Below are 27,779 nucleotides of genomic sequence, written 5' to 3' on the forward strand. Positions count from 1 at the left end.
CAAAAGACCCGGGCATTGAAGTCTAATAGAGGAGCTCAGCTTTCAGAATGGATCTCTGTTACCCATCACGGAGAGCATTATAGCTCATTCTGCTTTAATTACAAGCACAATAGTAATGGGTCATCTGAGGACACGTGGCAAGCAGATTATTACAACCGGCCTGTCGATAATTTATGGAACCTTCTTATGTTGTTGTCATCTCTGTCAGAAAGCAATGTTGTATTAAAAAAGAAATGAAATTGTTCGATTCAGCTCATGGACATAATTATTAACCAGTGGGATGATTTTCTTGTAGTTTTTGGTTTAGTGTTAATTGCACTTGGTTTTGTGTTGATCCTCTTACTGCCCACCTTAGAGGTTTTTGGTTTCTTTCAGTAACTTCTGAAAGTCTAGCAAATTAGGTTATTGTACCTTTATACCTGCAAGTGTCTGCTTGTGTCTTTCATATACTGTATAATTCCTAAATAAGAACTATATTTAATCTAGTCATTATACTTTTAGTGCTTAACATTGAGGAGTAAATCTGTGTATTTATTTTCTTAAATGTTATGGCTTTTGCAGTCACTGAAATTAACAAAAAAGCTTTGTCATATCACTCAGTTGATGAGGAAAATGACACAAAATTGAATAAAACAATAGGTCTTTCACCAAGATAATTTAGTTGTGTGTATCACATATAATGTAGTTTTAAATTTAGTAATCTTAATTTCACACATAAAGACTGAATTTCAAAATCCATTTCCTTTGATCTTTTATTTCTTTCTTTCTGGGCTCCAAAAACATGCTTATACTGAAATTATATTGCATCCTAAAATGCTGTAATTTTCTCAAGAACTGCAGTCTATAATAACATGAGACTCTATAAATAATTAAACATGTAACATGTTGGTTCTAACCTGAACTACAGTATATATAACTATAGCATGTCATACATACATAAAATCACAATTTTATTTCTCATCAGTCAGATAAACGTGGAGTCAGACACAGCATGTGACTGAATATTTGTGTTTCTTTTGAGTTATTCTGGGAAGGATATTAAGGTGGCACACATTTAAGTATCTGTCTTTGCGTTTATTGAGCCATAGGGCTGTTGTGGAGTCATGTATGTTGGTGAGGCTAGTATCAATGTTTTTTCCAAGAAAGCTTCCAGAAAAAGTAAGGCATGGTAATAGTTTGGCCAGGGATAATAGAAAAGTTATATTTAATATTAAGGATTAATTCATTGGTATTGATTAATATTTTTATATTAAGTGACCTTTAATTTAGGCTACTATAACAGAGCTTACCGTAACAATTTCGTATTTTTATCTCACTTTGAGACGGTTCAAAGACGTGGAACACAGGAAATATGCCTAAAGCTCATTGTTTCAGCCACAATGCTAATATATTCAAGGCTTTTGTATATTTCTAATATAATTGAAAAACAAATGGAGGGTAATGGCTACATGCATTTGAAGGAGAACTTCGGTGGTGTTCATTTCTAGGATCAGCTGCCTGTTCAATGGCACAGAGCCCATTGTGCTGGACAGCTTGAAGCAGCACTACTTCATTGACCGGGATGGAGAGATATTCCGCTACATTCTCAGTTTCCTGCGGACCAGCAAACTGCTCCTGCCCGATGACTTCAAGGTAAATGGGAGCACTAACGTTTCTATGACCATTTCAACAAACATATCCTATATGGTTTACAGAAAGAAAATGAGACTTCAACTCTTCTCGCAGATGATGTAACATTTTAGCATGTTATATTGCAGTGGCATCCTGTAAGAAAGTTATTAAAGTTTTGATGATTGTCCATTTCAGCATTGATCAATGCTGAAATGCTGAAATCAAATGCTGAAATCAGTGTTTCTGTACTGTACAGGTGTATCTCAAAAAATTAGAGTTAGGGCTGCCCCCTAATAGTCGACCAAACGTTAGTCGATTAGAAGAGTCGCAGTCGCAGAAAAAAAAAACCCCTCAAACTCCATTCGAGAGCTGTGCCTTGTCATTAAAAAGTTATAGTTAAGACTATGTCGGGCAGGAAATCATCCAAAGTGTGGGATCATTTCGAACGTGTAAAGAAGGTGGCATGCAAATTCTGCATGCAAAGATTCGCCTATCATTCGTCGACCTCAAACATGTCTTATCATCTGAAACATGTTGGGGAGAGCCGGGACGAACGTAACACAGCGATTTTCTCCGAGCCCATACAAGTCTGATATGCCTGACTGTGTTAGCATGTACAGCAGGCAACACTTAAATCACGGAAAGTAAATTCACTCAAACGGTAATTTTGGGTTTTTTTTTCCATTTTTCCATTTCCTCCCCAATTAGGAATGGCCAATTCCTCAAATTTTTTTTTTGAATGCCCAATTTGTCATCGATGTTCGGTCCCATTGCACAACCCCCACTGTCAATCCGGGAGAGCATGGACAAGCATGTGCCCTCCCCCGAGACACGTGATGTCAGCCGCTGCTTCTTTTCGCACTGCGGTCCACAAGCTAAGGTAGTACAGAGATGAGTCGGAGGAAGACATTTCATATGCAGCTTTGGCACGTGGACCACAGGCGCCCGAGCAAAGCCAATGTGTTCCGCCTGTGAGCTCCCGGTCACTGTCGGCCAGTGACATGTCCGGGATCAAACCCGGGCTGTAGCGTTCAGTCTACACTCAGAACGAGTGCTTTTACCAACTGAGCCACTCAGGGGCCCTTTTTTTTTTTTTTTTTTGAATGAATTGTTTCATGTGTCATATTCATGATCATTTGACAGAATAATTAGTACTTCAACACATTCTGAAGTTTGCCATGTCAGAATTTCTCAGTTTCAAAGCAAGTCAGGTTTAACTGTAAGGAGACATTGTCGGGACGATTGTAATAGTTGTTCCTTTCGTCCCTCTACAATAACAACTATACTTATTATATTATCATACCGAAGTGAGCTCCCAGTCACTGTCGGCTAGTGACACAGTCAGGATCGAACCTGGGCCGTAGCGTTCAGTCTACACTCGGAACGAGTGCTTTTACTGGCTGAGCCACTCGGAAGCCCATATTTTTAACATTAAATCACTGTTTCCTCAAAGCTAAAATTAGCTAGAATTTTTTCCAATCTAGTGTTCTAATTGCACCGGTTTTAGCATACACGCTAAATGGCTAATCACACTGGTGTGACCGTACACACAAAAGGGTTATTCCATTATGCTAAATAATTAATGGCCTAATTAACATTAATGAATTGCAAAGTTAAGGCTATATGCAGCTAAATAAATATATCGTCATATGCGTTATTAGGTTTATCCAAGTGTTCGTGGTGACTGGGAAAGCTAAATTACCTCGCTTACTGCATGTTTAACTTCATGTTCTGATTCATGTTTATTTATCATTTGTTTTATAAGTTATTGTGTTGGTTCATAAGTTGTATTATGTTATACTGTGTTGAAATAATTAACAAAATGTTCAGTCTCCTTGCTGGTTGTTCTGACATATTCAGAATCATTACCACTTTTGCCGTCAGCATTGTCATTAACAGGTGGCTCGCTTTGTGCGTGCGCTTGTAAAATTTATATTTTAAAGGCTCATTATTATGGTTTTGTATTTCTCTTTAACGTAGCACAGTGTTCACAATGTTACTTATAACATTCTTCCTCAGCCTGGGAACTCAAACCATTTTCGGATGCCCCAAAAATATATATATGTAAATAATTAAATTAATGTCATAAGTGCGCAACGACTAGTCGACTAATGGCTTGAACTAATGACTATTAGTCGACTTGGAAAATCTTTGGTCGCGGGCAGCCCTAATTAGAATATCGTGGAAAAGTTCTTTTTTATCATAATTTAATTCAAAAAGTGAAACTTTCATATATTCTAGATTCATTACACGTAAAGTGAAATATTTCAAGCCTTTTTTTGTTTTAATTTTGATGATTACAGCTTACAGGTCATGAAAATCAAAAATCCATTATCTCAGAATATTAGAATATTTCATTTTGAGTTGCCATTCATACAGTATAAATACCGGGTATCTCTCGGTCTAGTTCAGTACATGCAACCACAATCATGGGGAAGACTGCTGACTTGACAGTTGTCCAGAAAATGATCATCGACACCCTCCACAAGGAGGGTAAGCCACAGAATGTCATCACTGAAAGGGCTGGCTGTTTGCAGAGTACTGTATTGAAGCGTATTCATGGAAAGTTGACTGGAAGGGAAAAGTGTGGTAGGAAAAGGTGCACAAGCAACAGGGATGACCGCAGCCTTGAGAAGATTGTCAAGCAAAGCCGATTCAAGAACTTGTGAGAGCTTCACAAGGAGTGGACTGAAGATGGAGTCAGTGCATCAAGAGCCACCACGCACAGACATCTTCAGGAAATGGGCTGTCACATTCCTAGAGCCAAGCCACTCCTGAACCAGAGACAACGTCAGAAGCGTCTTACCTGGGCTAAGGAGAAAAAGAACTGGACTGTTGCTCAGTGGTCCAAAGTCCTCTTTTCCGATGAAAGTAAATTTTGCATTTCATTTGGAAATCAAGGTTCCAGAGTCTGGAGGAAGAGTGGAGAGGCACAGAATCCAAGTTGCTTGAAGTCCAGTGTGATGTTTCCGCAGTCAGTGATGATTTGGGGAGCCATGTCATTTGCTGGTGTTGGTCTGCGGTGTTTTATCAAGTCCAAAGTCAACACAGCTGTCTACCAGGAGATTTTAGAGTACTTGATGCTTCCGTCTGCTGACAAGCTTTATGGAGTTGTCGATTTCCCTTTCCAACAGGGAAACTTGCACTTCTACTTAGCACCTGCCCACAGTGCCAAAACTACTACTAACTAGTTTGCTGACCATGATGTTACTGTGATTGATTGGCCAGCCAACTCGCCTGACCTGAACCCCATAGAGTATCTATGGGGTGTTGTCAAGAGGAACATGAGAAACATCCGACCCAACAATACAGATGAGCTGAAGGCCGCTATCAAAGCAACCTGGGCTTCAATAACTCCTCAGCAGTGACACAGGCTGATCGCCTCCATGCCACGCCGCATTGATGCAGTAATTCATGCTAAAGGAGCCCCGACCAAGTATTGTGTGCAGAAATGAACATACTTTTCAGAACTTGAACATTTCTGTATTGCATCCTTTTTTGATTGATCTTAGGAAATATTCTAATATTTTGAGATACTGGATTTTTGATTTTCATGAGCTGTAAGCCATAATTATTGAAATTAAAACAAAAAAAGGCTTGGAATATTTCACTTTACATGTAATGACTCTAGAATATATGAAAGTTTCACTTTTTGAATTAAATTACAAATTAAATTTGAAGAACTTTTCCACAATATTCTAATTTTTTGAGATGCAGTCAAATTTAGGATTTTCAAAATTGTCCCAGGAGTGTATGAGCTTGTATGAGCTTGACTTGAAGAGCAACCATGAAATGAAGACCAACATCTCCCCCATGGAGCAGGGAATGGGATGTGTGTGTATATGTGATGCCAGGTGATGAGATGCAGTCCTACACAGCTACAATTCCACTAGCTGTCTGTTGCATTTGCTGTCACTTACACTTTGCCTGTCAGTGTTCTGTTCCTCAGAAAGTTATCATTTACTAAGAGTTGATGCCAATGTGTATCTGTCCAGATTTGATGTGTAATGGGACAAATCATCTGTAATTACTCCTACTAGAACAAAGTTATTTATTTATTTAGCTAGCACCTGTCACATATGACAGCACAGAATGCTTAAAAACAATCAATCAAGAGTTAATACAACACCGTATTAATAATACAAAATTTTTTACTACCGTTCTAACGTTACTAACGTTCTATTGTATTATCGGATATCAACCAATTTCAAAACCTTTTCCTCAGAGAGGACCGGAAATCAACATACAGCTGTCAAAAACTGTTGAAGAAATATACAGCCATGGAAAGAAATACATTAATTTTGAATTGAATGGAAATGCCATCTCTAGCTTGCACATTGGTTTCCCTCTGCATTTTTTAATGTTGACAGAATGTGGCTGTAAACAAACGGTCACCCTCTCACAAATCTAGTGATAGGCCTCTGAAGAGGAGTTCAAGCAGAGGGGTGTTCTTGCAATGGTGCACATCTTGTGCTGTGAGTCTGATCACCAGGAACTGGTCCCAGTAATCAAGGCTTAATAGACGTGAAGCTGCAATGCTCAGTTATCTGAATATTTACTCTCCTGTGGAGATGAGAGGAAAGGTGAAAACCCAATGTAAGGCCCTGTTCATACCTAGCATTAACATGCATCTTGGGTGATCCAATCACAAGTGGACAGCTCTAAGTACAGGTGTGAATGCACCTAAGACACATTCTTTTCCACCAACGCGAACTAGGTGCTAGTTCTGGGCTGTTGCTAGTGCCAGTTCGGAGTTGCTTCAACTTGCAAGCCTTCTAAGAACCAGCTTGCTTTTCGACGGGCTAGAGACCTAGCAGTGGTGACTGGTGAGCTGGAAACACGGGAGGCCCAAACACTACCTTTAAATCTGTCATTACTTTCAAACTGTTCCGCTTTATCCTCCTTGATTAACAAAACACAAATAATTCACAGAATAATCGACACCAACCGCGGAAATAGAGTAAATGATTATGCTTATGAAACAGTGCAGATTGTCTGTAGTTTGTGTGCTTGCGAAAGCTACAATATGAGATTGTTTAATTAACAAGGATGGCAATTTGCATAATGAAGTGGCAAGTAATCCCAAAGCTTTCTCTTAAATGTTTCACATTATAGCTTTCTTGTGTTAAAAAATTCACATTACAGAACAGAGCTAAATTTAGTTAAATCGATTTAAATTACTGAGAATAAACTTTTGGGTTAGGTTGAGTGCAATGAACAATAACGTTTAAAACACAGACCTCACAAAAGCTGTGATGTGTCATGAGCATTTATCGTAATTTATATCAATAAATGCCATATCCTTGTTAATTAATCTCACATTGTAGCTTTCATAAGCACACAAACTACAGACAATCTGCGCTGTTTCGCGAGCATAATCATTTACTCTATTTACGCGATTAGTGTCAACTATTCTGTGAATTGTTTGTTTTATTGTTAATTAAGGAGGATAAAGGGGAACAGGTTGAAAGTAATGATAGATTTAAAGGTAGTGTTTGGGCTTCCCCTGTTTCCCGCTCACCAGCCACCACTGCTAGCTTCGCGCTAGCGGGAAAGTGGAGATCTATACAGATGTATACAGTGATGTGGCTCTATGGTGGCTCTCTAGCCCGTGGAAAAGCAAACCCATTCTTAGAAGGTTTGCAAGTTGAAGCAACTCCGAACTGGCAGTAGCACCAGCCCAGAACTAGCATGTAGTTCTCATTGGTGGAAAAGGGGTATGATAGCTGTGCTTCCTCCTGTCTTCTCATGTGTGGCAAAGGCAGTCACATTCCAGCATCCCTGCCCCTCATGCCTCTCAGTCAGGAAAAGACCTCTGTACTACCTCACACTCCCTTAGGGCCTACAGACAGCACCCCGACAGCCTTGACGAGCCAGGCCTAGCCGTCCCCTTGGACTAATTTCCCTTATGGTACGCGATGGGCCGTGGCAGTCGGGAAGCACGGGTCATTTCCTTGATCCACTCTGAGCCTTTCACAGAGAGAGCAGGAACATGGCAAAGCACCTTCCCTAGATCTAATCTTCACCATTCCAAACTTAACAGGTTCAGGTCGAACCTCTTCCATTCATGCTCTGCACAGCACAGATGTGATGGTGACACTAGGCAAGGCAAAGTGGCATACCAAGCACATTTTAGAATTTAGCTGCAATTGAGGTCCATTGACTGAGTGCCTGTGTTTTGTATTTGTACGGTTGCCTCAGTTGATTTTTAGAGCAGTTCACATTTGTCTCCATTTTTGAACAGTGCACACTGAAAGAGCCATCTGTGCTATTTCTGCTATGGAAACTCAAATGGACTGCAAATCACACCGTCCTGCTGTCTGGTTTGTCTCCTGGTTAAACTGTGAGATGACAGCTGACAAAGGTTTTACATATAGCATCAGAGAAGACAGTTGTAGAGTACATCCATTTAAAGGTTCTTAAAAAGTAATCCTTAACCCCTATAGACCAATAGCTGCCTGTCGTGCAGTTGAACTGACTGATGTTCAGAATTTAATTTCTTTTAGGCCATTCTTAAACGGTTGACTTTAAAATGCTGAATATGCCCCTTATGTTCTTGTAATAATTTTGCATATTAGTTTTTATATGGACAAAAGTTTTATATTGCTGACAAAGATATCAGTCTGGTCATGGTAGCAGTACTGTTTACTTTTGTAACTTAAAACGGTTGTTCTGTGATCTACATTTACGCCACGTTCAACCTCATTTGAGGTTCGGGATGGGGAGTTCTCCAGCTGATCCATGTTATTCCATATCTTTAGCATATGTCTAAAGCAATTCCCTCTGATGATAATGCCCACTTAAGTGCCTGAAAAATGATTGTGCTGCAGTATTATATATGTAATTGTGTCAAGACCATTAAAAGCATAAGTTATTATATGCAATTACTTTGGAACAAACAACAAATCTCTTCTAGGCATGCATATACAGCATATGTCTAGTAGCAAGTGAAGTCAAGTAAAATGCAAACCAAAATTAAAACAAGAACCCAGTCAATTAATATTGATTAATCGATCTCATTATGTTGTGTTTTGAACAATTTGAGAGCCAATTCCTGAAACCATGGAGATTCCCTTTAAGACATGGGAAATGGTCAAATGTATATGTAAGAAGCAAGACATACAGATGAACTCCTGAAGCCATGCATCAGATGGCTGACTCCAGAACACTACATTGCACATCATGTGCCTCATAAATCAGATTTCCAGACACTTCTGTCCTCGGCACTCTTTTCTATAATGGTGTTCAGTGATGGTGCCATCTGGTCTTGTGGGAAATTAGAGATGAGAGTGGCAGGGAAAATTACCTCCAGCAAGCGTGGCCCGGGGGGCTGGGGGACGGCAGGCAATCTGTGCAGAGGCTGTCTGAAGAGAGACACGCCCTGTGAACTCTCCACAGGTTCCCCATGATGGTTCCAACACAGTCGGCTCTACCCCCCCCCCCCCCCCCCCCCACGGCAGCGACAGACATTTCTGGACACCGTTTTATTAATGACTGCACATGCCATGGCCAGACTTTGTCAGACTTTCCCGGTCTCTGCAGCTCATTCCTGTAATGCAGAAGGGGGGATGCTTATCTCTGGTCATGTGAGACAAGGAGCAGGAACTCGAGGTCAGGTGATGCGCAGCACTCTATGGCACCACTCAGTGTCAGCCCCCTCTCACCAGCCCGGGTGTCTGTGCCTGCAGGACTTCCACCTGCTGTATGAGGAGGCACGGTACTACCAGCTGACACCCATGATCAAGGAGCTGGAGCGCTGGAAGCAGGAAAGGGAGCAGCGAAAGCTGGTGCAGCCCTGCGACTGTCTGGTGGTACGAGTCACCCCCGACCTGGGCGAGAGGATTGCCCTGAGTGGGGAGAAGGTTCTGATCGAGGAGATCTTCCCTGAGACCGGGGACGTCATGTGCAACTCGGTCAATGCTGGCTGGAACCAGGACCCCACACATGTCATCCGCTTTCCCCTCAATGGCTATTGCAGGCTCAATTCGGTGCAGGTACGCCAGCGTTCCACTCCCTGCACATTCACCTGTTGATTAGCAGTATCAATTTTCCTTTAATATTGATTCAGTTTTTTCTCTTGGTTTTGTACAAGTTGTTCAATTTTTTAGTGGAAAACATATTTTCCTTTCATTGGTCAGTGGACAGACACATGCAGTTATACCAAATAGATTTACATATTCTCACCTTCTCCTGTTAGCAACAGCTATCAGTGGTGGGCCTCTATCAACTGTTGTAAAGCATGACAGGAATATGGGTGAGGTTTTATGGCGTACACTCTTCCTACAGTTGAAAGGATATTGTGGATGGTGCATTGTATAATTTGTGTAGATAGTTGGTTGCTGCTTCCCTTGCTCAGAGGATCACAGGGTGTATTCACATAGCAGCAGAGGTGCAGAGAAAAACACAATTACATGTACTACCTGTGTCTAATCCCAGTGGCCCAGATTTGACTAAGCCTCAGTGTGGTTGCCTTCTGTTGCTTATACTCTACATCCAACTATTCCCAGGCTGGGCCCCTGGGCTCACTTTGCGAAATGGGCCAGGTGGAGGCAGCCATGCTTCCTGTGATGGAGAATGTTGTCAGAAACAATGGGAGAGCAAAGCTTCATGAACTCCAGAATGGGAGTGGCGACCACACATAAAATGTCACTCACTGGTTTCAGCCAATTATATTGTCTTGTTGTGTAGAGCAATGTCTTTTGATTCTTGCTAACAAGTGAGTGGCTGACAGCATATGGTGGGTCCATCTAAAACCTGGCTCTCCCTCCACAAGTAATGGGCATATTTTTGGTTTCATGCCTCCTGTTAAGTGCACAGTATCAATGGTTTGCAAATTTGCTACAGCTAGTAGCTAATATGCTGGGGTGGTTGATCTTTTAAATGGTCCTTAGAGACATTATAAGGTCTGCCTACCCCTGAAATTAGCCATTGGGAACTTCAGTACCTACCAGTTCATTGAAAACAACCACTAAGCGTTGTCTATGGTTCTAGGGTTGGTTGAGGGGGGAAACACATGACCAGTTCCACGGTCATGTTTCCTGCAAAATGAAAGGGAGAAACAGGAAAGAAAATGATATGCATAATTTATACTCCTTTCGAAGATGTGTCTCCCCTTTTAAAAAGATTCCAGTGTTAGACTGCCTGGAGAAAAACACACTTATTATTTCTCAAACATCCTAAACTGGTTTATACTTCTTTTTATGGAATTTAAAGGGCTTACAATATAGTTAATTGGCTGCATCAACTAACACAACATTTTTCCGGTCTGTTTACAGCCAAATTCCCGTTCAGTCCCATTTCAAATGAACCGGGAGCCATTTTGGTTTTCATTACAGCTTTTCCTGCAGCGTGTTTGAGTGGCTAGAGCCAAGGTGATATAATTCCTCTTTTTCCGGCGTATGTAAAACATCTCTCATTGAAAGGGAGCTCTCCTCCCAGGGTTGCCTGTTCATTATTTTTCTGTTTAATGCATGAAGACATGGCAGGGCTTCAAAAACGTTTGTCTGAAATCTGAAGGCATGCCTCGTATCAGATGAAAGGATTTTCTTCTTGTCTTTGGCCCCCACATCTCCAGCACAGCGGTCTGGAGAGGCCCATTTGGCTGCTGTGAGTGAGCAGGGGAAGCGGGAGGATACGGTTGCTGGTGGAAGGGGAGATATCCCCTTTACTAAGAGCCCCAGTCTTACATCTTAGGGTAGATTGATCATAAACGTTATGGTCTTAACAGAGTTAGGTGTATCTATGTGTCTATTGATATATATGTGTTTGTGTATGTAGGTGTATCAAAATATATTAGCAACCATTACCAAATATCATTCATTTCTGATCTGCTTCAAACAGGCATAGCTAGGTTTAGACGTTACACTGGCATTCTTTGTGGTGGCTTTAGTTTAAGTGACTACTTTGAATACAGTTGTTATGTTGTCTGTTCATTAGTTAAACATTTGTATTCATTACAAACTGACGTGTTCAGGTAAGAGAAGTAGGAGAGATAGGTCAGACCACTTTCCTCATGGAAATAAGCCCAGACTAATTTTTGGAAGCAACTGTTTTTTATTTTGACATGTAAAGTTACTGGTTCATGTTTGTGCTTCGTATCTTTTCCAATGATAAAGAACAAGTTGGGCAGTGCTTCATGATATCCAGGCTATCAATATCAGTGAAAAACTGCAAGCTATCATTTTGATGTGGTTCACTAACAGTGTAATATGTGTTTTTTCCACATTGTGCATCTTTCACAGTCTGTACAGACCAGTTCCTGCTCTGTTAATGATTTAGTGTACATAGTTAATGTTAAGTACATGTAGATCAATGCAGCTAGCAAATTGATAGTAGCAAATATCTACACAGTTAGACAGTTATGCAGCTGAAATTGTTACTTTTTGCTGATTTTATGGTGGGTAAGTGTGTAATTTCCCCTCAGTGGAAGGCTGTGTTTCCTTATATTCCACACAAAAACCTCTGCTTGCCTCCAAAACACAGGGAAAACCACATTTAATATGGACAAGCCCTGTTGTCAGGTATGGAGGTGTAGTCTCAGCGTGAACAGGGAAGTTACCTATCTGCTGTTACCTTCCTATCTACTTAACTGTTCAATACTAAGGTACAAGTAACATTTGAGCAAACATCTTAATGGAAAAAGTTAGGTTTCTGACAAAAGAGGGTAAATTTCTTCTCAAGATGTGGATAAATCTCCATACTTGAAACAAGTCTAAAAACAACAAGCAATGTCCAATGTGTCAGCGCATCTTTTTTTGCCCTTCTCTCAGACATTTCCTATGACTTACCATCACAAATAAAAAAAGTTGCTTTACAAATACAGTGAGCAAGCAATCTTGGGTAGTACATCTCAACATTTTACCTGTTCATCCAAGGAACATTTTATAACAATTCCGAAAGGAATATGGCAACTCTGCCATGCAATATGGTGGCAGATGAAAAACAATCCACAATACAAAATTTAAAATGAAAATGTTCAGAACATGAAGTTACACAGGTGAGTGCCTACAGTCCCATCAGAGGAGCGGACCCAGCCACTCCATACGCTTCGGCCCCCCAACTAATATGTCAAGGAGCTAAACAATCATGTCTCTGTCCCTGTCCCTGAGGCCAGTTTGAAATAAGATTAGCATCTGGAGAAAGCAAGCTGGCCTTTAAAATGTCACACTTAACTTTGGAGAGCCCAAACAGCAACCCTCATGTAACATTATCTAGGAATGTTAACCAGCTTTAGTTCAAAAGTTCCACTCTTCAACTTGGAAACTTTTGTAAACTTTTTGTCGGAAAAACTGAAAACAAAAAAGGATTTCTCTGTGAAAAGCCAAAAAATCCTTTAAAGGAAAATTTGTTAAAGATGTACTTTTGCGAGATGTGTCAAAGATGGGGAAGTATTTTGGCGAGTCTTGTCACATTTAATGGGTAGTTCATTTTTGAACAAAGAGGGTCTCCTGATGTGGTGTCCCTAAACACCAGCTTGTGTCATGCAGTTAGTGACATGTATCTGACAGCCCAGCTCTGAGGTTCTTGTAGGCAGAGATCTATGCGTTCTTTCTGTAGCCATCTGAAGTAGTGCGCACACTCCACAGGCCATCAATATTGCATCACACCATAACTCCAACCGTCCAGTTTAATCTTTTTGGCCCTGCATTTTTGTATATGGATTTGAGGCCGGTGACCTCAATTGATCCCCATGATGACCTTGGTCAGGGCTGTTACTTGGTGGCATGGGAGTGCTCTGTGCCGCAGTGCAGTGACTTGGTGGCATGGGAGTGCTCTGTGCTGCAGTGCTGTGACTTGGTGGCATGGGATTGCTCTGTGCTGAGCTACAGTTCCCAATCAGCTCTGATTTTGGAGAGGGGAAGGCAAGAGCAGCCATGTCACTTGTACAACACTGAGAATCACACCATCTGCTTTATGCGGGACAGAGCAGAGGCCTCACTCCATAGCTTCCCCAAACTGTCAATCGGAGTCATAAGAGAGGGACACTGCTACGGTTTTCTAAAGTAGGTAACTTAAATCAAGAATAATGAGGGGACGCTTCAGATAGAAATAACTACATGTGGCGCCACCTCCCTCCCAGCACTTCTTAACAACCCGGCAAAAATAAAGACACCCCCTTATATAAATAATCTTATTATACTTCACTCCTTAAGAATTTGGAAACAACTTCAATCTTTTTTCGATTTGCCTAAAGTCTACATAGACCAGTGTTTTTCAACCTTTTTCGAGCCAAGGCACATTTCTTTCATTGAAAAAATCCCGCGGCACACCACCAGCTGAAAATGTGAAAAAAAAGCTTATTTTAACAATATAAGTGTTATATTGTTAATATAAGCGTTTTTTAACATTGAAGAATGACGTTATATTATAACGTCTTGAATAGGAATCAAATAAACACAAAGAAAAAAGTATTTTATAATCTTTCATATTTATACTCACTCAGTGTGAAACCTGGGCCTGTTTGGATGAACACAGAGCTGATATCCTGGCAGGAATCGATGAAAGACACACACGAAGCTCTTCCTCCACAGCTCTCAGTCTTTCTCTGTTTTTAGTTTTTACAGCAGTCAGGCTTGAAAAGCTCACCTCACACAGGTATGTTGTGGAAAATGGGAGCAATGTCAAAATAGTTTTGTTGGCCAGCATGGGGAACTCCTTGGCAGCTGCCAACCAAAAACTGTCCAAAGGTAGATCAGCAAAACTTAGCTTGAGACCACGATCTTGTCTCAGTTCAGTTAGTTCCTCCTGCTCCTGTAAAGTCATGTCCTTTCCAACAGCTGATGCTGAGCTGAATGGGTTCCTAACCCAGTCAAGGCACTCCGTGGAGGCTGAAGAGAAATAAAATGACATCTTCTCCTCAAGAGTTTTCAAATGTTTAACTATTATCTCACACAGTGCAGCAGTATTAACATCTTGCCAATTATTGGTGAGTGGGAACATTTCAACACTTTCCACATGTTGCTGCCAGAGTTGCACCTTTGAACGGAATCCATTTATTTTATCTGTACTTGTAAGCAGGTTTTCATTTTGGCCTTGCATTCGTGTGTTCAGTTCATTCAGATGATGAAAAATATCTGCCAGGTATGCCAGCCTTGCACACCGCTCATCACTTGCAAGCAGCTTTGCGTAGTCGGACCCTTCATTTGTCAGAAACACTTTAAGTTCCTCTCGCAGCTCATACACATGGGCCAGCACCTTGCCGCGCGACAACCATCGGACCTCCGTATGAAACAGCAAGGCTTTATGCTCCGCTCCCATTTCTTCACACAAAGCCGCAAATATGCGACTTTTCACAGGTCGTGACTTCACAAAGTTTACCATGCGCACAACATCATCCAACACAGGAACGAGGTCTGCTGGTAAAGTCTTGGCTACGAGGGCTTCGCGGTGTAAAAAACAGTGCGTAATGATCACATCTGGGGTTTTTTCCTTCACTCTGCTTACAAAGCCTTTGGTGCGCCCGACCATGGCTGCAGCTCCATCAGTGCAGACACTCGTGCAGTTTTCCCACTTAAGTCCTCCTTTTTCCAGATATTCTGATGTGACCCGAAAAATTTCCTCTCCTGTTGTTTTTCCTGGCAAAGCCTTGCAAAATAGAAAGTTTTCTCTGATTGTGTCTCCATCTACAAAACGCACATTGGCCAAGAGTTGAGCATGTCCACTTATATCAGTAGACTCATCAAGTTGCAACGCAAATTTATTACTGATACGGATCTTGTCCAAAACCACACTTTCGATGTCTGCAGACATATCATCAATACGTCTGGAAATTGTGTTATCTGAGAGAGGGACTTTGGCTATTTCTTTAGCCGCTTCGGGTCCGAGCATCTCATTTACAATGGCTTTGCAGGCGGGAAGTATTAATTGCTCTGCCACAGTGTGGGACTTTTTTGATTTAGCCACAAGTTCAGCGACGTGGTAGCTAGCTTTGAGGGCTCTCTCGTTTACCTTTGCGGTTTTTCTCATGAAAGTTGCTTGTTTCTCCGTGTGTTCACGCAGGCAAACAAAATACTCCACATTTTTGTTTTGAAGTGAAGGGTGTTTCGTTTGGAGATGGCGTTTAAGCTTACTTGGGACCATAGCACTGTTGGAGAGCTTTTCACCACATACCAAGCACAACGGAGTCGGTGCCGTTGCATCTCCGGTAAAAGTAAATCCAAATGCAAGATAGCTTTCGTTGTATTGCCTCGCGCCAGAAACTTTGCTGGACGTCTTTGCTTTCTTTTGACCTCCACTCATACTAGGGCCTTCATCTGGGTCCGGATTTTGTCCAGGGTCCAATTCAGAGTCAGCATTTTTCCTCTTCAAAAACTTATCCATCGCTTTAACCGTCGTCCTGCTATCCACCTGTCGCTGCATCCATGCGTCACTAATTCGCTTGTCTCATGTAGTACTCTTCCATACCAGTAGGTGGCAGCAGCGGCAGGTAGCTAATTGCCTTGTGCTTAGAGTCTAAGCACAAGGCAATTAGCTACCTGCCGCTGCTGCCACCTACTGGTATGGAAGAGTACTACATGATTACTCTGCCAGGCGCTAGACTGCACAGGCACACAAATTGGATAATTTCCCACGGCACACCTGACAATATCTCCCCTGTATTGATGGATCCAGCCTTTTCCATGTGGAAAGCCAAAAATATTGTCTTTGTAAAGGACCTGTACCAGGAGGGGAATCTAATGTCATTTAAACACCTACAACAGATATATGACTTACTGTCAACACACTTTTTCAGGTTCCTCCAGATTAGGAATTACATCAGGACTCATATACCACATTACGAACGTATACCTAAACACAACATACTGGACAGTCTTCGACACCTCGTACCAGGAAGTAGAGGCATAGTCTCTTCTCTATATGGTATCCTATTAGCTCATGAAGCGGTGCCCACTGACAAATTGAAAAATGATTGGGAGCAAGAAATTAACATGGAAATTTCAGTAACCGTTTGGGAGGGAATTCTCGATAGAATTCATAGCAGCTCTATAAACTCCAGACATTCCCTACTACAATAGCAACGTCTTGTTCTAAGCTAACTCTTTTGTGGTCTCTTATATTTGACTACATTTCGAAGGCCTTCCATAAAACTATTAAACCTGACCCACTCTATGCCATCTTTGGTTCAGTGGTGTTTGATCCCAACATTACAAACTATGAAGGGCAAGCCATTTCCCTCTGTACTCTGTTGGCAAGGTGCCTCATTTTGCAACAGTGGAAATCAGAGACTAACCCCCTGTTCCAGCAGTGGCTTAGGGAGTTAGGTAATGTACTGCATATGGAAAGACTCTGCCATAAGATTACCAACAAAGATAGATTCTTCAAAAAACATGGCAAACTCTGCTGGACAAATGGGCAGCAGCCAGTGAGAAAAACCATGCCCACTGTGACACCCCTAGCACTTGAGGCCTTTCTCTTCTTTTGCTGACTTAGTCTTGTGCATCATGTTGACTGTCAGAATTTAATTTTCCTTCTCATGCTTGCCCCCCCCCCCCCCTTTTTTTTTCCCTTTTCTCTCAAGGGGCGGGCGGGAGGGGGGCTGATGGTAAGGGGATTGTTGGTTTTTGTTGTTTTTGATGTTGATAAATTTCTGAAAACATGAAGGAAAATGCTTACTGCCTTTGTATTTTCACCATGTATAACTCCCAACATATCCTTCAATAAATATATAGAAATATAAAGTTTCAAAAGAATAATGAGGGGACTTTTGAAGCCATTATCTGAGTGAAAGGTAACTTCCTTTCTTTGAGTCAGTTGTGATACTACAGGTTAAAAGTTTCTCAGAGCCTGGAGAACAAACCAAAACTTCCCGGTACAGTATGTTCCAAAGTCTGAAAGGATAGGAGTCACATTTGGTCACACATCAACACATTAAGAAGGATGGGCAAAGTGTGATGTGATCCAAATATCAAAACACTATGGATTGGTAGGTGCTTTGTACTGTCATTGTTATTTGTGTGTCTTTAGCCCATCAGTTAGTTCTCCTAGATTTCTCCATAAACTTGGTCATGGGGTTCCTCCATTGGCAGGGACTGCCCAAAGTTGTTGCTAGCCCTAATTTCTGCTCAGACTTATTGGGCAAAAATGTGTTCAAGTCTGCAATCCACAGTTTAAAGTTCAGGCCTGGTATAAAAGGGCATATCTGTTTATGTAATCTTTGAATTCCTTAGCAAGACACCAGCCCAACCACCTCACTCAGTAAATAGCATACAGCACTGAAGGAGCAGGGCTGATAGCCCCTGTGGGAATCCACCCACAAGACCTTCATTCTAATAAGTGGAGCTGCTGATTTCTCTGCCAGCTTTATGAGATCTCATGCATTTTGTGTGCACTTACTTGGCTTTATTTATGCCACTGTATCCCTGGGCAGGACCATTAGTTTTGATGCACAGTGTACTTTAAAGGACTTGAGAATGAGTAAATACGGTATGGTCGTCACACTGGAATTCAGACAGTGGCGGCTGGTGAGCTGGACACGGGAGGCTGAAACAATTACATTTAAATCTATCATTACTTTCAACCTGTTCCCCTTTATCTTCCTTGATTAGCAATAAAACAAATAATTCACAGAATAATTGACACCAGTTGCGTAAATGGAGTAAATGATTATGCTCGCGAAACAGCGCAGATAGTCCGTAGTTTGTGTGCTTGCGAAAGCTACAACGTGAGATTGTTTAACAAGGATGGCATTTATCGATTTAAATTACATTAAATGCACATGACACATCACAGCTTTTGAGGTCTGTGTTCTAAACGTTATTGTTCATTGCACTCAACCTAACCCAAAAGTTTATTCTCAGTAATTTAAATCGATCCAACTAATTTCGCTCCGTTTTGTAATTTGAATTTTGTAACACAAGAAAGCTATAATGCGAAACATTTAAGAGAAAGCTTTGGGATTACTTGACACTTAATTGTTCAAATTTGCCATCCTTGTTAATTAAACAACCTCATCCTGTAGCTTTCGCAATAGTGCACAAACTACAGACAATCTGCGGTGTCTAGCGAGCATAATCATTTACTCTATTTACGCGTTGGTGTCAATTATTCCGTGAATTATTTGTTTTATTGTTAATCAAGGAGAATAAAGGGGAACAGTTTGAAAGTAATGATAGATTTAAAGGAAATGTTTCAGCCTCCCCTGTTTCCAGCTCACCAGCCGCCATTGAATTCAGATATATCACCTCCTTAAATAACCCTGTAGGAACTGCCATAGATTTAAAAAAAAAAAAATTAAATCATCGCAATAGAACTGAAGCTGGAGGAAGAGGGACATCAGTGGAAGCTTTGGCACAGCAAGCATGGTAGTATCTCTTTAGTAGATGATGTGGACGCTCCAGCAGCTCACGCACCTCTCACTCCCTGGTTCTATAGCGCAATCAAACAGGCAGCTGCGCACTCTGCCCTCATGACTTTGTCACCGAGCAAGCACAAGCCAAAAAGAGAAGGCTGCATTAACAAGCATGTTTGCCTGAAGGTGACAGTCCAGCAGGCAAATGGAACAGTCATGCTTTTGTGTGAACAGCGCTTCCAGGTGTGAAAAGATGGACTCTAAACTATTTAAGTGCATGCATGCAAGAAGCCTGAGATTTAAAGCACTGAGTGATCTGATCGACAGCTGATGGCCCTTCAAAAAAGTGCCATCGTTTAGAAGGTCATGTTTAATGTACTTACTGGAATATATCTGATGTTGACATCACAGTAGAAACATGATTAGGATGATGATGATGTCATCCTTTGGTAGAATTCTTTATCAAAACAGCATGAAAAAAGCACGAAAAAATCTATCTATAATTTTAGGATAAATTAACCACCAGTTCCCTCCCAAAATAAATCAAGGATTGGATAAATCAACCCAGCATTATATGTGTTAATATAGAAATACTGTTAACTTGCTAGAAATACAATACATACAGTTCACTAAGAAAAAACATCAGTGAGCAAAACCAACTTGAGCAGAGTGCAGAGTAATGTTAATGGGTAGTTTACAGGGGCAGCAGTATGGTGCAGTGATAAGGTGACCTCGTAACTGAAAGGTTGCTGGTTTGCTTCACCACAGGAGCACTGCCATTGTACCCTTGGGCAGGGTACTTAACCCACAATTGCCTCAGTAGATATCCATCTGTATTAAAACTGTAACCTATGTAAGTGAATCTGGATAAGAGGGTCTGCTCAATGACAGTAAGGTAAAGACAGGTGGGCTGAAGAAGGCAACTGAACACACCCATGAATCTAGCACACACACAGTGTATGCTGACACACAAAGCTAATTCAATTAGCCTAGAGCTGTAGTCCTCACCTGACCAAACTGAAACTATAGTGTTTTGGATATTCTTCAGTAAAAGGAACAAGTGTTAAAATATATATATATGATTTGCAGATGTTGAAACATGGATGCTTTATACAATAACTGTCATTCACCAGTGCCATGTTGACATGGGTCTGCTGCTGTTTGCCATTGATGGAGTTTCTAACCCTTCTGACCACAGTGGTGACACATTTAACCTCTGCTTGCTGATGCCTTGGTAACAGGTTTGTAAAGCGCTGTGCTTGCTGTCCTTCAGGTCCTGGAGCGGCTCTTCCTGAAGGGCTTCAGCGTGGTGGCGTCGTGCGGCGGTGGTGTAGACTCCTCCCAGTTTAGTGAGTACATCCTGTGCCGAGAGGCCCGACGCTGTCAGCCCATCAACACCCCGATCAGAATAAAGCAGGAGCCCCTGAACTAAGCCATGCTGGGGGGGAGACTGGTGCTGTGGTGGACACTTCTGCTGAACAAATCCCCCTACCCCAACACAAGAACTGCAGAAGTCATGAGTGTTAGCCAGACGCCAGCACACATCAATGGCTCTCTGGAACATAGCAATCTGAGGGGAATGTAATGTCAAAAAGAAAAAGAAAATGCTTTGATACTTTTAAGAAGACCCAAAGATGTTTCAACAATATGCCACGAAGAAACAAAGGAAAGCTCATCTGAACATTTCACTGTTGCATCTGAGTGCTTTCTCCTCTTTTGTAAGGCACTCTGGCCCTCATGGCAGACAGGTACGGACCCCATGGAGGAGCAGAGCGCCATCTCTCACTTCAGCACATTCCGTTTGTCATTCAGTTCTGTCTGTGTGTTCTGTGTGGCAATGCAGCTGATTGGACAGAATTGTCCTCCCTACACTGACAATGCAGCACAACATTGCACAATACAACACAGCAAAACACAGTACACCCCCTACATAACACCACAAAATACAAGAGTGCAACACTACACTCTGCACAACACAGAAAACACCACACAAAACCAAACACAACACAGCACAAAATTACACAACACAATACAGCACCACACAACAGCAGTCTGCCTCATTTCCATATTTCTGGACTTCACATCAAATGATCCACCTTCTTCCTTTTGTTCTGTGTCCAACAGATAGATTGTTCGCTTTTGGGGTTTTTATGTAATGCAATTTGATATTTTTACTCTTTTTTGCTACAATGCTTCTGTTTTTTAGGTTTATTCTTTTTTCATGTGAAGGTTCATTGGTTTGAAAGCATAAGTAGGAATTGTTTGGCACTGACTGAAACACTATTAAGTCTGGAGGCTACATGGCTAGAGCAGCCTAACTGGTAATGCATTCAGAATTGCAGAAGACCTCATCGTTATAATAGAGAAGGTGGGGAACCTGGGTATTTGAAAGAGCTTTTCCGATATTCTAAATCTTCCTCTGAAAATACGTAACACACATGAAAATGGTATACTTATTTCTTCATACTGTTGTTACCTCATAATTTGCCTATATGAATACTATAGTATTCATTTTACACACAGGCAAAAGATGAGCATGAATTATGTGTTGAACATTCAAAATCTGTTAATGTGTAACCTAATGCTGTTTTCATGCATTGTATTAGTGTATGATTCTCAGTGTTGGGCAAGCTACTTGGAAAGTGTAGTGAGCTAAGCTACCAAGTTACTCTACATTAAATGAAACTTCACTACACTGAAGCTACCCCATGTAGCAAGCTAAGCTACACCAACTTGGCAAAAGTAGCTTACTACATCAGAAGCTACTTTTTTATTTATTTTTTTTAATTGAACCAACTTCATGCCAAGTCAATGCTATCTCAGTGATCAATATAACTGTCAGTCAAACAGATATGCAGGTAAAAAATGTTCAGTTCAATTGTTAATTAAACATCAATTGTTTCAATTTTTTATTAAAATCGTTACTCTCACTGCTCCAAAACCAATTTGGCAACAAAAACAAATAATAAAACAAACACGTATTCCGCATAATAACAAAAAAGGTGTCGCGTTTAGTTAAGTACATGTATCTGTTAAGGTACGGCCATGTCGATGCCTTCTGGGTCAATCCCTCTCCGTCGTCAGCGTTACAGATTCCCTCTGCCATCTTTCCACCAACTAAACTCAAGATCGTATGTCTGTTAGGGATGTGCATCTCCATAACTGCCGTTGCAATACACATCTCGATGCATTGCCAACATTCCGATACATTAAAGATACATATGAAGCAACTACTAATGCCATACGATACGATTCGACACGATTTGATTCAACACAGTGCAATTCAACGCGATACGATGCGATGCAAAAGAATATAATGCTATGCAATTCAATACGGTACAGATAGTTTGATTTTATTTCTTTGGTTCTTCTTAAGCAGACAGAAAATCATAAATTAACTAAAAAAGTGCCATTTTACTTCACATATTTGTTTCTCTAGTGCTTCAACTCAATAAGCATCTCATTCATGCTGTTTCTTTTTGACCATATAGTCGTGCTGCCTGTGTACTTTATAGCGGCACGGCATATTTTGCAAATTGCATGCGTCTTGTCAAATTGTCCGTATCTCTTGAAAATCCAAAGTGTTGCCAAACATTTCATTTGTGGGAATTCCGTGGAATGTGTGACTCTTTCTCCTCCATGATAATCTGTGACTCACCCAGACACGCCTCCAACTCGCGCGAGACTTGACGAGAATTAGCCACTGATAGCAGTGGATGAGACAGCGCGCCTGAGAAACAGTTTAGAGAGGAGGAAGTAATGTAAATATAAAATTATTGGTCTTATTTCTAAATAATACAGGCATAGGGCTTCTACTAATAATTATTTATAAATAAATCGGATTTTACCGATGCAAAGAGAAACGATGCATCCCGAGTTCATCCCAAATTTTATCCGCTGCATACTTTTTTTAATCGGGGCAATCGCATCGTGAACTTTTATGCCGGTGCACTGATGCGAATCGGTGAATCTTACCATACCTAATGGCTGTATTCCCTTACTCCCGTGTCGTACGCATCATCCCAAGGATTGGTACGTGATTTCACGTGATGTCATACGGAAGTGCTTCTGTGGCTATGTCTGTGTATGGCGGTGGTGTCACATACTGGTCCTTGTTTTACTGCAGACCGCAGCAGAAAGATCCGGTAGCTTGTGTGGACGCTACCGCACTACTTGATCAATAAAAGAGCTTACCACCACGCTACTGAGAAATGTAGTGGAACTAGTAACGCTGCTACTTGTAGCGACGCTACTGCCCAACACTGATGATTCTGCACTGGGTTCTTAATTAACATTGGGTACCCAGAGACTGTGGTGATGTTGGGGAGCAGCTGGAATGTTGTATGTATAGTCCTTCCAACACAAGCTTGAATCAGCAGTTGCAGTGCAGGGGTGACCGACACACAGACGTACTCTGTGTCATTTCCCAGGCAGGGGCGTGACTCTGGAAGCCACCAGTGGCTCCGCTCATCGAGGCCGCGCCCTGAGGTGTTTATTTTCTGCCACCGCCCCACTGCGGTGACGTCTGAAGGGAGGTCATTGTACCTGGCAGAGGCCAGGCCTCCAGGGCTCCGCTGAGAGCAGACCAGACTCATGCAACATTGCTTACATGGGTCTGATAGCAAGCTTTTGGGGCCCTCGTCCATCCTCGTTCTACCGACTCTACAGACGCTGTGGTGAGCCGAAGAACCACTGGCACATTGAAAAAGACGCTTTGATCACATTCAGGTTGTGTGTGGTCGTTTTTTTATGCCAGAAGATCAAAAAGAGGAATGTTTTAGTGTTGGAGTGGAGGGAACCTTAATCAGAATGAGAAGGTAAGTATCTTTTCTAATTCAATCATTTACAGTCCAGCAAATGAAGAAAAAAAGCAACATGCTTGTGCTGGATTTTTTGTTTGTTTGTTCACTGATTAAATAACCACTTAAAAAGGATTGCTAGCGTAGCTTCCAGTGCAGCTCTGAGGAGTGACTGTTATTCTCTTTTGTTCTGACCCATGTATAGTGTGAGGCTCAGCTTTAGCTTCCCACAACCACAAAGGGAATGGGCAAACACTTCTTTCATGTGTGGGAAGCTTCAAACCCAGCTCAGTGCGGGTCCCTCGGGGTCCAGGCACCCCCTGCTCCTAAGGAATCGTAGGCCTGTGCTTTTTTTGCATTGCTGTCATAGTCTCCTGTAGAAACCTTTCCCAAGTCATCATTGGGCAGTGGAGTGGGCCTTTTATACGTTCGTGCAGATACAGAGACAAACCTCTACATACTGCTGGAACTTAGCGGCAGCCATTCTAGTGTTCCATCCCAAAGCTGGGGTTCAGACCTCACTCATCAACTTCTTTCTGTTCCTTTTGCTTTTCTGGATGTACATGACAGCATCACCTCTCCCAGGTAAAGATGCACAGACCACCATAGTCTCGGTCCATGCCATTAATATGTCTACACACAGAAGTAAAGGAAAATCAGAATTTGTTAGCTTTTGAAGTACTGTTTTGATAAATGTTTAAAGTTGCTGTACAGCCAGAAGTGGTTTCCTGAAAAGAAGTGTCTCTTCTGTTTATTGCCATGATTCTTGAATATCTGCTCCCTTGAGGTGCATTGATAACCGAGGAGCTACTTCTCTGTGTGCTGTTCAGTTTGAAGACTATTGACTTGCATAGCTATTTGTATATTGAAATGTAATAGGACTCTAGGTTTAAGTGTGTGTTTTAAAAAAAAAATAATGAGAACCTTAAAGTCCTGTTTAAATTTTCCTGGCAATGAAAAAAAAACTGTCTGGAATTCAAATCTGCAAGCAATATGTTGTGTACATGTGCATTAAAAAACATTTCAAAAGGTATGAAACATTCAATTGTATATTATTTTAAAATGTTTTAATAATGAGTCTATTGTGTTAAATGGCATTTGTTATTTTACAGTGTCTCCATTATTTGTTTTGCATATTTTTGTTAATAAAATGATGTACTGTTTATTTAGCATTTGTTTCCTGTCCTGTTTATGGTCATCTCTAATGGAATGCTGCTCATGCTACTTTTGCAACAGGACTGTAACAGGACCAGAAAGTCAATAAGGAGACAAAAATAGTGACTTCTTGAACACGACATAGGCTCTGTTGCAGTTAAAAGACAGCACTAAAAGAGATCACTGTGATAGTGGAAGGAAATTAAACCCATCCATATAACATGATTTATTTACCTTTTCTACACAGCCAGGTGTGTGATCCGGAACAAAACTGAAATGTTTTTAGTAGGGTAAAATGTTGTTTTCAACAATAGCAAGAATCAACAGAGCTGAATATGTGTCTCTCAACAAAAATTGTATTATGATTGTATAATACATCATACAGTTTTCATTGTGGTCATATGAAATATTAGTACAGTAAAGTATAAGGACTTGCGGTTTGGTGTGATAATAATAGAATATGTCTGACATGGTTGTTGATACCAGGGGCCTGTTTCAGAAAGCAGACTTAAACTCTGAGTTTAAACCTGAACTCTGGGTTGACTAACTCTGAGCTGTCAAACTCAAGAGTTTTTGGTTTTAGAACAGGTGATAACAAGTAGTTCAATCAACTCTGAGTTAAGTTAACCCTGAGTAAAGCACTTGCATGAGGAGATAAAAAGCCCTCATCAATGGAACGCAGATAACATAATTCGTCATGGCAACAGGAGAAAAAAGGGCTCGATCCTCCTACTTCTCCCCAGTGGAGTTATAAATATTAATGAATGCGTATGCAAAATATGAGTATATATAGTATAGTAGCAGCAGAAACCTGACCGAGTTGATGCGTGAGTATTAATTTAAAAAAAGAGTTTTAACTCGAGTCCACTTATTCAAAATTCTTATAATGTATATATATATATATATACACAGTGCTGGCCAAAAGTATTGGCACCCCTGCAATTCTGTCAGATAATGCTCAATTTCTCCCAGAAAATGATTGCAATTACAAATGTTTTGGTAGTAATATCTTCATTTATTTTGCTTGCAATGAAAAAACACAAAAGACAATGAAAAAAAAAAAATTAAATCAATTATCATTTTACACAAAACTCCAAAAATGGACCGGACAAAAGTATTGGCACCCTCAGCCTAATACTTGGTAGCACAACCTTTGGACAAAATAACTGCGAACAACCGCTTCCGGTATCCATCAATGAGTTTCTTACAATGCTCTGCTGGAATTTTAGACCATTCTTCTTTGGCAAACTGCTCCAGCTCCCTGAGATTTGAAGGGTGCCTTCTCCAAACTGCCATTTTCAGATCTCTCCACAAGTGTTCTATGGGATTCAGGTCTGGACTCATTGCTGGCCACTTTAGAAGTCTCCAGTGCTTTCCCTCAAACCATTTTCTAGTGCTTTTTGAAGTGTGCTTTGGGTCATTGTCCTGCTGGAAGACCCATGACCTCTGAGGGAGACCCAGCTTTCCTCACACTGGGCCCTACATTACGCTGCAAAATTTGTTGGTAGTCTTCAGACTTCATAATGCCATGCACACGGTCAAGCAGTCCAGTGCCAGAGGCAGCAAAGCAACCCCAAAACATCAGGGAACCTCCGCCATGTTTGACTGTGGGGACCGTGTTCTTTTCTTTGAAGGCCTCGTTTTTTTTCCTGTAAACTCTATGTTGATGCCTTTTCCCAAAAAGCTCTACTTTTGTCTCATCTGACCAGAGAACATTCTTCCAAAATGTTTTTGGCTTTCTCAGGTAAGTTTTAGCAAACTCCAGCCTGGCTTTTTTATGTCTCTGGGTCAGAAGTGGAGTCTTCCTGGGTATCCTACCATAGAGTCCCTTTTCATTCAGACACCGACGGATAGTACGGGTTGACACTGTTGTACCCTCGGACTGCAGGACAGCTTGAACTTGTCTGGATGTTAGTCGAGGTTCTTTATCCACCATCCGCACAATCTTTCGTTGAAATCTCTCGTCAATTTTTCTTTTCCGTCCACATCTAGGGAGGTTAGCCACAGTGCCATGGGCTTTAAACCTATTGATGACACTGCGCACGGTAGACACAGGAACATTCAGGTCTTTGGAGATGGACTTGTAGCCTTGAGATTGCCCATGCTTCCTCACAATTTTGCTTCTCAAGTCCTCAGACAGTTCTTTGGTCTTCTTTCTTTTCTCCATACTCAATGTGGTACACACAAGGACACAGGACAGAGGTTGAGTCAACTTTAATCCATTTTAACTGGCTGCAAGTGTGATTTAGTGATTGCCACCACCTGTTATGTGTCACAGGTAAGTAACAGGTGCTGTTAATTACACAAATTAGAGAAGCATCACATGATTTTTCAAAGGGTGCCAATACTTTTGTCCGGCCCATTTTTGGAGTTTTGTGTAAATTGATACTTGATTTGACTTTTTTTTCTTTCTCTTTTGTGTTTTTTTATTGCAAGCAAAATAAATGAAGATATTACTACCAAAACATTTGTAATTGCAATCATTTTCTGGGAGAAATTGAGCATTATCTGACAGAATTGCAGGGGTGCCAATACTTTTGGCCAGCACTGTATATATATGTGTGTGCGTGTGCGCGCGCGTTTAATATTTATGCAGTTGCAACCGAACAGGCACAAAACCTACTTGGCAGCAACTGAAGATGAAATATAAAAAATATAGTTCAAACAGTTAAGGTATGATTTCATTACAAGCAATTGTGATGTTGTTTAGCGTAATTAAACAGCAAATATGCTCAGCGTCACCAATGTTATATGGAAAATTCCCGGTGGCAAAAAAAAAAAAACGAAGTGCAACACAAAGAATTTCTCCCGAACTGAGAGCATGTAAACGAGGTGTCTATATGAACGATATGAGGGCTGAGAATATTGTTCAGATAAATGATCGATTGTGCAGAAAAACGGAAAAGCTCAGACAGATAATCATCAGG

The 27,779-nt window shown here is 41.1% G+C and overlaps 1 protein-coding gene across 2 annotated transcripts in view; it reads left to right on the plus strand.

Annotated features, from left to right (window-relative positions):
- Nucleotides 1–20,876, plus strand: part of LOC118788210 (BTB/POZ domain-containing protein kctd15-like) — a 28,838-nt gene extending 7,962 nt beyond the window's left edge. For both annotated transcript variants that reach the window (XM_036544160.1, XM_036544161.1), the window contains exons 3-5: nt 1,488–1,632; nt 9,300–9,605; nt 20,172–20,876. In XM_036544160.1, the coding sequence (XP_036400053.1) occupies nt 1,488–1,632; nt 9,300–9,605; nt 20,172–20,330 (610 nt within the window). In that variant the 3' untranslated portion in view covers nt 20,331–20,876. The remainder of the gene's footprint in view (nt 1–1,487; nt 1,633–9,299; nt 9,606–20,171) is intronic.
- Nucleotides 20,877–27,779: the final 6,903 nt, after the last annotated feature.

This window comes from Megalops cyprinoides, chromosome 13 (assembly GCF_013368585.1).
Source record: "Megalops cyprinoides isolate fMegCyp1 chromosome 13, fMegCyp1.pri, whole genome shotgun sequence".
Taxonomy (NCBI): Eukaryota; Metazoa; Chordata; class Actinopteri; order Elopiformes; family Megalopidae; genus Megalops; species Megalops cyprinoides.